At 44.2% G+C, this 12,722-nt stretch overlaps 1 protein-coding gene across 1 annotated transcript; it reads left to right on the forward strand.

Moving 5' to 3' along the window:
- Window positions 1-4,111: 4,111 nt before the first annotated feature.
- Window positions 4,112-8,578, forward strand: LOC128707100 (uncharacterized). Its single transcript, XM_053802046.1, has one exon. The coding sequence runs from the start codon at window positions 4,112-4,114 to the stop codon at window positions 8,576-8,578; it is 4,467 nt and encodes a 1,488-aa protein (XP_053658021.1).
- Window positions 8,579-12,722: the final 4,144 nt, after the last annotated feature.

A 12,722-nucleotide genomic window follows, 5' to 3' on the forward strand; every position in this document is an offset into this window, starting at 1 on the left:
GGGTGCATTGGAAAAGTGCGCGATCCCAGCATGGTCCGTTCCCATTTGCAACCGTAAAGCATAATCCGGAATCCTGAGCACGGGCGATGAAGGAAAAATTAAAGCAATGCAGTGCTTGGTTGGTCCCTTCACCACACGCCGCTAGCCGGATGACCGACCAATGTATGCATATGTGGCAGCAGTGGCCCGTTGTCCTGTGTTGTCCCTACCGTCGTCGTCTTTATGTACGCTCTCATTATTCGATATGACACGCGTCCCTAATGTGCGTCGATCGCTGCTGTTGCACTTGGGCTTGCCTTTGTGTGATGTGCAGGCAACCAGCAGCGGTAACGGTAGCAGCAACTGCATCCCTGCCGCAACGTATCAAGAGCAACGGGTACACGGACCCATATTCGCACAGAGATTTTAATGGGATTTCTCTATTTTTTCACCCAAAAATCGCGTTTATTTTTGGAAAAAATAAGGGAGAGGGAAAGGCATTAAAGATGCGTTTTTGTATTTTTTTTGTGTTGTTTTCCCAAAAATCTCCTCACAAACGATACAACAAATGCTGGCAGCAAGGTACGCATTGGTTGGTGGACAGGAAAGGGATAGGTAGAATGTGGCGTTACTATTTTTTGGAATCCAATATTGTGCTTTTTCACAGAAATTCTTCAGTATCCAACGGGACAGCGTATGTGACGGAGGGCAGTGTACGGAATGTCGTTTGCTAGTTGGAGAATTTTTCATTTTGCAAGTTTACGTACGGTTCTACTTGTGTGTGGTGCTGAGGTTTTAAATTTAGTTTGATTAATCGTTCAACCATATGTAAGTGAGAAAGCTGGAAGTGAAACTATTTTAATAATTATACAACATAGTGTAAATACTCCATAAGATGATAGACGATATTCTTGAGGGATTGCAGTAGTATTTTTTTACTAGGAGCTCTTCACACTAAATTGTTAAACGGTGACAGTTCCCAAAAAAACAGACATTTAACTTTCCAATGAAAACTCTGTTTACGGAGAAAAAAACATGTTTTGAACGGGATCCGTGCCGCTTTCGGATGGGAAGCAACGACGGAAGTTTCGTTTTATGTGTTTCCGTTTTATGAGTGGTTTTGATAGTTTGTTTTTGTGTGATTTTTTCTTCGGCATATTCACGAAAAAAAATGTTTTGATATACTAGCAAAGTAAACAAGCGCATTGCAATTTACTGAAAAAGAATGTTCGACGACGGACATTCCTTCTCTTCTGCCAAAATTTGTAGCCCCGGTAATGTGGAAGATGGAAAGTGAAACGTTCAACTCCCATTTCTCATTCGACAATCGTGATAGAATCCAGACTGTGTACTCTTTTTTATCGGTATAACTGCAGCCCACCCGCTCGTGTCCATTTCGTCCCGTCAAACAAATGCGGCGGACAAATATGTAGATTGTGAACAAATCGTCTCCATTTTTTGTTTTCGTGTCTGGTCGTCTAAACTTCCCATCTACCCAACACAAAGACGGTTGGGGGAGTAAATAGATGGGCGCCACAAGATGTGATGTGAACCGTTACGCAGGCACCACTTTGATGGTATGCAGTGTTTTTAAATTCAGGAAATGTGTATTTTTTTTATTAACATTATTCCTTCAGACTGAAGAACACAAAACAACACCGTTTAGCCAGCGACCGATGGAAATTTGGCATGGGAAGCAACAAAACTGCACGGACGGGATGAAATGCCTGTTTTATATTCCTTGCGAAGTTTTATATCACTTTGTAAAACTGTTTTTCTTTGACGTGTTTTTTTCTGGCTTTCCTCATGTTCAGTTTAGTCCATTTCCCAATTTTTCCACCGGAAGGTTGGTGATCTTCTTTAAATCGAATATTCTATTGCTTATGTTGCCGTGAGGGTGAGTTTTCCGACAGACTGACGCCGATAAAGTGGTGAAGAATATAATGTATCTTTGCAACGGGAAATATTGAAAAAAAAAGAATTATCTAAAGCCATTTCTAACATCAATTAATAACATACTCAAGGTGATTCCAATGTAAAAACAATTTTTTTTCTATTTTCCCCTAATTACCTACCAATTAAATTGGTAAAATTAAACAAACAATCCATTAAAATTCGTAATGAGCGGTAAACTTCTCCAACACATAGAGTTAAGGTCTAGAGAGCCAAGTGAAGAACAATAATAAATTAAATTTGTCAAACAAAAAACAAACAATAAAGTTGTATTAGTACTACCAATTCAAACAATAATTCAGATAATATTGTAGACTTTGTTTTAAACGATTACAGCTGTGGCGGGAATGTATGCAGATGATTTAAATATTAATCTTGGAAATTCGCTCCCCGTCTGGCCATTTCAGCTTTGTATTCGTTCACCTGGTACAATAATCCCGGCAGCACATTGCTTTGCACTGCCCATGGTCAGAAAATGGTATAAAACAAACATGCCGTAGGGGTTGGGATTTAAAATTCGCATCCCTTATTCTTTCACGCACTTCTTTTCAATGAGATGTCATTATCCTGTTGGATTTGGGATGGTTCATCCCTGCCTGACCGCCATTCTTTGTGAAGGTTTATTTAAAAGCTCTGAGTCACTCCACCATTTGTCGAATAGTACACAAGTCAAGGCAACATTATTATGATTCGGCGATATAGCACTATAATATTCATCGGTTTAGAACATTATGTTATTCCTCTCGTTGGGTTCAAGGACCTTCTTTTCAAGGGGCATTTAACATGTGGGAGAGTTGTGAGGATATTTATTTTCTGTAAAGTATGGACTTTTTAAGGTGATATGTTGACACGAGCGTAAATTATACAAATTGTTTGTGTATCTTTTTTTTTGTATACATCGGCAGTAACATACATGCATTCTACAATCACAAATCGTCATACTTCCCTAGGAAGCATGCATGCTTCGAATGGTTTGCTCATTAATCGCCACCCATCATACAACTCAGAATAGTGAAAACAAAATTTAACTAATGACGATAATGACACACACCATAAGGGTGCCGTCTCGCCGTCGTACTGATGACGAAACACCGTGTAACAATAGCTACACCCGTTTTGTGTGTGCATATGGTAATGCCATATTTTAAATATGTACGATAACGAAGGCAAAAGCTGAGGGAGAGAGCATTTTTTTGTCGACAATCATATATTAATCGGAACGCTTAGGGTAGGTGGCTGTGTTTTCGTACCATATAGTATATTCCAGACGGGTTTTAAGGACGATTCGAGTAATGGCTGTTTGACTGTACTGGCTTTATGCTTTTCTAATATTAACACTCGACATGTTTTCGTTAATCATTTCATTTTTTCCTCCATTTGTGGCTGGTGCCTTCTTAATGTCAGCGTACCGGTGACTAATAGCCAACCACCGGCTCCCTATGCTCTTCCATCGATTGGAAGGGTGGCGTACGAGCCACGATAAGGAAAGGTAGCACCTTTTTTCACTCTGACCGAAAACTTTTTCTACCATTTGACGTGCGCCAAACAACTTTCAAACATTTTTCAGCCACATGCTTTCTGATTACAACCGCATTATCGTAGAGCCGTGTGCAGGTGCAGAAGCGGAAAAACAAACCGAGCCAGTCGGCCACACGGCGGGTTTCAGCTGGCTTCCGCTATCAGTTTGCCTGCGTGAGCCGAAATAAAATCGAAAAATGTGTTTATCTTTCCCGCGCATTCTTCCTCAGCGTGCGCCTCACATCCGCTAACTGCGGTAATATAGTACGGGCAGGCAAGTCGAACTGTTTTCATTGTTATTTTCTAACCGCTGCGTGAAAACCGATGGGGAAACACTTTTATTTTGGCACCTTTCGGTTGTTTCGATTATCGAGCAGAAGGTTCCTGATCGATCGATTCATAGGAGTGGTTGTAAATTTGCTATAATTATGACGCAGTTGCATACATTCCGTAAGCTAAAACAGATGTTGACTATCTTTTTTTGTTTCATATTCCCCGTTAATCGATATACATCATATCATGAGGTCCTTTCTTGAAATGGTTGTTTTCACTAAACTATCGTTATTGCTAAACTAAATTCACTGTAAATAATGCAACGATTGTGCTAATCGATCCCATTACACCTTTACTTCCTGTCTTCCTGCAGTGATCACCAATCACAATGGCTGCCTCAGTCTATGCAACACCACCACCCGATCTAAGTGGCGAAGAAGCTGTTCTGAGTGATGCGTCGAATTCTTCGCAAACCAATAGCTCTCACAGTTCCACGTTGAAAGCTTCCAAGCGCACGCTCTCATCATCGTTCCTGAATGCAGCAACAACTCAAAGTAGTACGTTGACTACTACCTCACAACTCAGCTCCGACTCGCTACCAGATTTGTCGAAGAAGCGCCGTAAGCAATCGATGCCGATTCGATTTTCTGCCAACGGTACGGCTATTGAAATACCAACGACCACGAGTACAGACACGGTTGTTGATATCGATGAACGTTCCCTGGACGGTGCTCGTGGAAATGATCACGATGACGCAGCCGAAGTAGATCAGGAGCGAGCTGAAACCGATAGCTCACCAAACCCCACCAGTCCGGCAATGGAAAATGGCGACGACGAGGGAGCAGCATTGTTGGAAGAGCAACAGAACAACTTTCAAAAGATATTCCTGTCGAACCTTAGTCAATTACAGCAAAAACACCTACAGTTGCAGCACCAGAACTCTGAAGGGTTTCTGAGTTTGGCCAATCCGGGTACTACACTTCCCGAGAACTTTCTGACCTCTAAACTGAACAGTTTCATTGCTTTGAGCAGCGCCCGAGCTGATCGTGAATCGTCCTCCCTTCCCAGAAGTGACGATGAGCAAGAAGGGAACGAAGATCGTCCGCTATCGATCCCCGAGGAGTCAGAGAGAAGAGATAAAAGTCGTGAGCAGTCTCCTGTCACCAAAAATGTTACATCTACCGAAGATGTCCTGAAACCACGCGAAACCGACCCTGAAGGTAACACACTACCGTTGTCGGGATCGACGACTAATCCTGTGACGAAAAGTGATGAAAAGATAGCCGAACATCAATCTACTGCGAGTAGTCCACCTAAGATTTCACTCAAGAAAGAACTCATGATGGACCCGGAATGGGATGGCGAAATTCGTAGTAACTTTCCGAAGGCGGATGATTGGATATCAATCGCCGGACTGTCCTTCCCATTCCCACCCGAAGCTGCCGCGGCCCTGTCCGCCTCAGGGTATCTACCTCAATTACCACTGCTGGGAGTACCCACGGTGTCCGCTTTTGGCACATCCGGTGACGGGAACAGTCGCCCTGGAGTACCTCCGTTGCGTATTTTCAATCCGGAAGCCTACTGCGATCTGTGCAACAAGGAGTTTTGCAACAAGTACTTCTTAAAGACGCATAAAGCGAACAAACATGGTATCTACGAACCAGCCCCAGGCAATGGAAGTTCGGAAGCCACGAATTCTGCGCTGTCTGCCATGAGCAACCCCTTCAACTCGATTCATCAGCTGTCGCAGGTGTTTCAGATGCAGCAACAGCAACACTCTGGCGTCCCTATCTCCAGTGAACAAATAGAAAAACTCTCTAGTCATCACACCGCTGCGGCTGATGCAGAACGTATGCAGCCTCAAACGATGTTGCATTCTCAACCACAATCCATTGCTGGCAGCCAGCAAAATCAAGCAAACGCCGGGAAGAACATGCAACAGTTACCGATGCGTTCGGCTCATTCACCTAAGGTTTCCGTGACACCTAATCAAATACAACCCACCGTCTTTTGCGATATTTGTTTCAAAAAGTTCAGCAGCCTCAGCGCAATGCGCAAACATCGCAGCAAAGCACACGAGCTATCAAACAGTAATCATCAGATGCAACAACAGCAGCAGCAACAACTACACCAGCATCAACAACAGCAGCAACAACAACTGCAACAGCAACTACAACAGCATCTGCAACAACAGTATCACCAGCAAATGCAGACACAACAGCAGCATGCGAAGCTCGCTGCCAACAGGCAAGAAGCAGCTGAATCCGGGTTAGATTCATCATCGGGCATTACGGGTGCTGGAGGTCCGTTGCAGCTTCCCGACGGTTTCCGAGAGGACTACACGATTGAGCAGGAGGATGCCACATTTACACCGCAACCACGCAAGCTATCGCCACACTCGATGCAGGCAGCCAAGGAGGCGAACTTCTCAGCGGACAAGCTGCGTCGTCTCGGTGTGGTCAACCCGGAGGCATTCTGTGAGATTTGTTGCAAGGAGTACTGTAACAAATACTTCCTGCGCACCCACAAACTTAAACGTCACGGTATCCTGCCGTCACCGGATGAGCTGAAGGACGACGGTCGTCAGCCGTGGGCACCGTTCCTACAAACGAGCCCACTGAATCTGATAATGGGTGGTACCGCGGCGGATGTGATGAGCGCACAGATGGCTCTGCAAGCGGCTTCACCTTCCTCGCTAAGAAAGCTAATGACAACAGACGAGTTGAGCAGTGATCAGGTTGCAATCGAAGGTGCTAAAGGAGTCGAAATCAAGCGTGAACAGTCTCCCCCGGCCAAGATGGACAATGGAGGTGCTGATTCGGATGATCAGCAACAATCGGATGGTGGAATACCAGGCCCAAGCAATGGCGATGATGGTGCTCGCGACGCTGCTAGCGATGAAGACGCCGAGGCGATCAGTGTCGACTTGCAGAAGTTACAATCGATGATCATGCAACTGAACGATCTAAACAGTATCCAACACCAGCGTAAGGTGAGTTGCGGTGTGTGCGGTAAGGATCTGGCTAACCAGTATCTGCTACATGCGCATATGATACAGGAACATGGTTCACTGGGCATGGACAACAACAACGGCCCAAAAGGATCACGTGCTACGACTCCGAACGATATGCCTGAAACGTGTAAGCACTGCGATAAAGAGTTCGCCAACGTGTACATGCTGAAGCAACATCTTGTCGAGATGCATGGAGGAATGACGGGTATGTCTAGCCCCAAACGCGAGGGATTTGTCACTCCGGAACGCCCAACAACTGTTCCATCGGGTGTTGGAAACGGTGTAACAGGTAGTGGCGGGCCAGGCAGCATCCCAATGCCACCCGGTGCTCCTGGATACGGCGAACGTAAGCCAAGCTACTCGATGACTCCAACCAGCAGTTATTGCGAGATTTGCAACAAGGAACTGTGCAACAAGTACTTCATGAAGACGCACATGCAGCGTATGCATGGCATTGAGATTGAAAACGGTGCCCAGATAGGTGGAGTCGTCTGCAACATATGCAACAAAGAGCTCTGCAGCAAATATTTCCTACGTGTGCACAAGCACAACACACACGGCATCGTGGAGGAAGGTGCACCACTGCCACAACCCCGTCAAAACGGGTCATCAGCAATCGCCGGCGTCAATGAGATGGGAGCTGGAGAGACTAGTGATGGTAGTTCCTTCCCGGGCGGTGACCTTAAACCGGGAGAGGTTAGCGATCTTAGCAATCGTTACTACTCACACTTCACCGAGGTGTGTCCGCTGTGCAGTCGGCGATTCCGCAGCGCCAAGTGGTTACGGGCGCATCTTCTGAGCGATCATGGGAAGGTAGGCGTCGAAAAGCTCAAGGATATCGAGCAGAAGCTTGGCACGAACGTTCAAAACGGAGGCGGTTTGCTGGGAAACGGTGCCAATTCAGGAGGTGGCAGTGGAAATAGCCGGAGCAAATCAAACAGTCCATCGCTGAAGGTACCGAATGGGTTGAACGATGGCAAGTACGGTTCCAAGTCACCGTTCGGGGGTTTGAGCCCAGCCGAGGCAGCCAAGTATCTTCCGAAAGGTGCCGCCATTCCGACACTGTTCGGAACGGATCAACCTCCCTCTCCAATGGGTGGCCTAAAAGGCTACCAATGTTCGTACTGCTCGTTTGCTACCCCACTTTTGCCGCTGCTGTTTATACATGAGCGATCGCATTCCAGCTTGACTATCGTGCAGCAGCAATTACTCCAGCAACAGCAACATCACCAGCAGGAGGAAGCTCAAGCAGCGGCTGCAGCCGCTGCAGCAGCAGCCCTCGGAACAGCACCGTTCGTTCCGTTGCTCAAATCCGAATCGGCCGTCTCGTTGGCGAAAGACCAATCTGCCAACCAGCTCATGCCTGGCACTTCGTCTGAGACGCCCTCGTCAACGCCGGCATCCACGCCTGTTCCATCCTTGTCGCAAGAGGCGCTCAATCTGCTCCACCAGACACGATCCCAGAGCCCCGAACGGGCGGGATCACCGCGGGATCCGGACCCACCAACCGCAAACACGAAACCTACCTCGCCAAAGCCCGCCTCTCCACCGTCGGCAACCGGCAGTGAACCAACTGCGATGCTATCCGAGGTGGCAAACATTACCCAACGCCCGGCAGTGTACGCGTTGCCCCAACAGAGTGGTCCACTGATGATGCAATCTTTCCTGATTGAGGAGTCGCTCGGCGCCGGTGCTGGGGGTCGCACACGCAAAGACTCCACCGACAAATCGGAAGGGCCGTTAGGCCAGGATCACAGGTTCGTACCAGCTGTTGTTTTCTTACCTGTTAAAGAGCGTATCCTCACGCCGATGACAATATCGTTCAATCTGAGTCCCGCCTAGGGAGAACTCAGGATAAACTGGAGCTTACGAGCCCCGATCTCGAGCAGGCTCGTCTAGTCAAATTTTCCGAGCGTGCAGACTGCACTGAGCAGTTGCTGAAATGGATGACATGAAATCAAAAAGAATCGCAAAGAAAATCCGCAAATACGTACGTAAAACTTATCCCTTAAAGAAACCAAACCACAACTAACCTATCGCAAATGTATGATTATGAAAGCTAGTGAATGTAAAACGTAAATTTAATGTAGAATTCTTACCAGCGGGATTACGATGCCTGTCTGGTAAACTATCGATTGGCACGAAAGTAGCAGAAAGCAAGCAACCATTGCTTCATTTTGAAAGACGCTTGTAGAGAAATTCACACACAGTTTAAAGAGAGTGGGCATCAATCGTAACCTTCTACCTCAGGGTAACATCCAATGCGGTTTTGGATACAAAAACAAAACGGATAGCTAAGTCCGAGATAAAACCAACCTACTGCACACTAGCCAATAGACATTGGCATTTTCATTTGGATTAAAGCGCAAGACTGAATTAAAGAGAGTAAACTACAAACTGCAAAGAATATTTAAAGTCTCTGTGCCATCTATGAATGTTTGGAAGGATTCTTTTAACCTGTACTGTGTAAAGCTTTTTACCAAACGCTCCTTTTTGTCCGACGATAATTGCTCTAAACTACTGTTAAATAAGGCGAAACGTAGCACCAAACCCAAATACCACAGTGGAAGTAATAGGTGGCTTAATTGCAATTGCAAACATGAGCGTATGGAGGAGGCATGCAAGAAATCTGTGGAAATTGACGAAACAAAGATGCAATGCTCTAGGTGTCGACAACTAATCCATGCAAAATAAGGCAAAATAATCAAAAAGTAAACCGTAGTGTAGTGCATTCGGGAGGCGAGAAGATTTGATGGCTTGAAGGTGTAGCTTTCGAAGAGCAGGATGGTTCATTGGGCGACGATAATGGAAAAGGCTAACTTCTTCGTGTGATGTTCTAACAAAGTTCCTATTATGAGTAAAACTGAAACAATGACAAAATGTTGTATTTCTTCGGGTATGATAGATTTTTTTAAGGGAAAAGTCTTATTATGGATGGTGGTCACACGCCGATTGCTGCGTCACAAAAGGAAATTATTGAGGAAAATCGAAGGTCTATATAGAGGTGCGAAGGTGGATGCTGCGTTCAGTTTGATGAACGAAAGATAGATTTCGATCATTGGCAAGCGCAAACATTGTATCATGCGAGGGAGCGAAATTTTAAAATTTTTATGTTTTAGTTCCGTAAATCGCTTACTATTATTTGAGGTCTCAGTTTGTATGAGAGTAGTGAAAACTAAAAAGAATGACAAACTGCAAACTAACCAAACAGTGTGATTTTCCGGCAAGATTAATGAGGAAAGGAAAATCATAAACGTTACCTCTCACTCAGGGTATTCGATGGTACAATGCAAACCAAGCACACATTTACTCTAAACTAAGCACAGCGCATACGCAGGATATGCTGTGCACAACTATTCAGGGATGGCAAGGTATTAACAGGCACCTAAAAATAAACAACCCCATAGCAAAAGCTAACCGAAAGTTACCACACAGTCGATCCTGATAAGTACAAGAGATGCTATTTTAAAGTGAAAATCGTTAAAAAGATGCCATCGGATTGCGGATGGGGATCCGTTCCCTGGTTGATATTTTGTAAGCGAACATTGGAAACACAATGTTTGCCCACTTCCTCCTTCAGTACGTAATATCGTAATGTACAACAGATTCAAAAGCTAGTCAAAAACCAAACCAAAGGGCTATTAAATCATTAAACAAAATCTACCATTTAGAGCATATATATATATATATACATACATACATACACACATATATTCTAGCGTAATTACAAAAACAAAATCCTAAGCTACGTAGTACGCTGTACCCCCTGTTTTACTGCAACTTCCCCAATCCCATTGCAAAGAAGTTACCAATGAGGCTCGTTTGACTTTTTATCATTCAGAGCATCGGCTAGTTTGGGTAATCGATCCCAATCGTTTACCAATATCGGTGGTACAGTACGATGGAGTGTGTCATGCATGAGAAACCGTACAGTAGAATAGGTACGATCCTTAGGATAAACTCGTTGTAAATAATATAGGTACGCTTACTTTTTAGACGTGTTTCCGTTCGATGTCCAGTGTCACTATGCTCCCCTGATGATATGCGCCCTATTAGTTGGTTCAGAACTTGTTTTGTTTATAGTGTCGTATTCGGTAGAGCGTAATTGCTGTATGTCGGATGAACCCTTTGTAGCTTACTAGCGCTAGAAAGCCTCAAAAGAGGTAAGAAGTAAAAATCACTCCAAATTACCTAAACAGGAGAAGACGGTTACAACATCATCCTTATATAGTAGATTGCAAAAGGTATAAGGTTTTACAATGATAAAAATCAAACCAATGGAGAAGGATAGACGAGAGTTACAAATACCCCTCACATTCCCTTTGCACTTGTTCCGTTTGATTGCGGTTTTCCTGGTTACCCCGGTTAGTTGCGGAAACTCGCAAAGCGATTCTGCACACTTCAATACCACTAGCTGACACCGTGATATCGGCACTGAGTGTTGTAATGAAACTAGAACCGGATATAACATTGGATTGGATTGATTTAGTTTGGAAGCAAGCGATCAGCCAAGAAGTGGAGGATCAGTCTAGTATCAAAGTGTAGACATGATTTTCTTCGAACAACGTTTTGTTGCATCAAGCATCAGAAAGAAACGGAGATAGAAAGCGAAAGGGAAGGAGCGATAACAGGCTTTGATTGCGTAACATGTTGATAATACCACGTTTCCTGCAATTGCTATAAAACAAAAAAACTAAAACAACAATGGAACTGTATAATGCTGTGTGCCTTTTTTGTAGCAATTGCGGATAACGGATCAATAAGCGTGTACATGCTTGACAAGGAAGAACCAAAAAGCATGCAAAGTGAAACCAAAAGAAGTGAGCGAAGATGAAAACTGGCATCAAATGACGTAACTGTGGGAACGTAAACCCCCCAAACTAAAGTAGGATGTTCGAAGCGTTGTTTGATTGTAAGGATTAATTATTAATATTTCATATATTTGTAATATATAATTTCGGGTGATATATGAAGTGTTGTAATTAACTGCAAGAGCCTACGGTTGACAAACAAACGGATCAATGCGGAATCGTAACAACGGAGTGCAAACAATAATGATAATAAAACAATTACATGTGTAGAGAACTGTTGCAATGTAATAACGATCACAACTAATCGAACCCTGATCACTACACCACCATCTGGCTAAGAAAGATATGAAGAAATGATGTTTCATTGGAGAGAATTACATGGAAGCAACAAATGGCCACCAAGGAGTCATCCAGCTTAGGCGCATGGGCAAAAGATGAGCTTCACAATAGATAACAAATCTTGCGATCGAAAGTCATCTACATCGTTTAATAATGAATGAGAATGCTGTAAATCGTCCCATTTAAGTTCATCCTTTACGGGCTAGCTGTACCAATCTCTGGCTGCTATAACGCTGACACTAATTTCAAACAGGTAGATTAAATAGTAGAATGTGTAACATTTGATTGAACGTTATTAGCTTGTTGCGACCCCATGATGGCGGAATATGTATCATCGTCCTTGTTTTCGGATAATATTTTCCATGTTACAACACATTATCATCGGCGAATCCGAATAAAAGTGATGTCTGCGACTCACCAGCTTAACACGTCAATAGCCTTACGCTTCTGTCTTCGCTCAATCTGACTAGACCTTGCCAAGTGGAAACCACGTCAGGACGAAGCAGTTTTGCATACTTGATTTAATTAAATCATTTGTAACGGCACATAATCGCCAGTTTTACATGTTTTATCCTTACGTGCTGGGTGAAAGTGTGCGTGTGGAAAGCACACACACACATAGGGATAACTCGATTGGTGTTTAATGAAGTTCTTCTAGGTAGGTAGGAAAGTTTAAGTCTTCAGACTTTTTACGCTTTGTGTTAACACCCTATGTTTCGCACGGTAGAACTGCGCCACCTTTTGTAGGGTAAGCAAAACCCTACAAAACACAACTCGAAACAGTGGACAGCTAGCATTCATGTTGAAAGCAAACATCGCAAAGCAGAGATCCTTTC

Source organism: Anopheles marshallii, chromosome 2, assembly GCF_943734725.1.
Source record: "Anopheles marshallii chromosome 2, idAnoMarsDA_429_01, whole genome shotgun sequence".
Classification (NCBI taxonomy): Eukaryota; Metazoa; Arthropoda; class Insecta; order Diptera; family Culicidae; genus Anopheles; species Anopheles marshallii.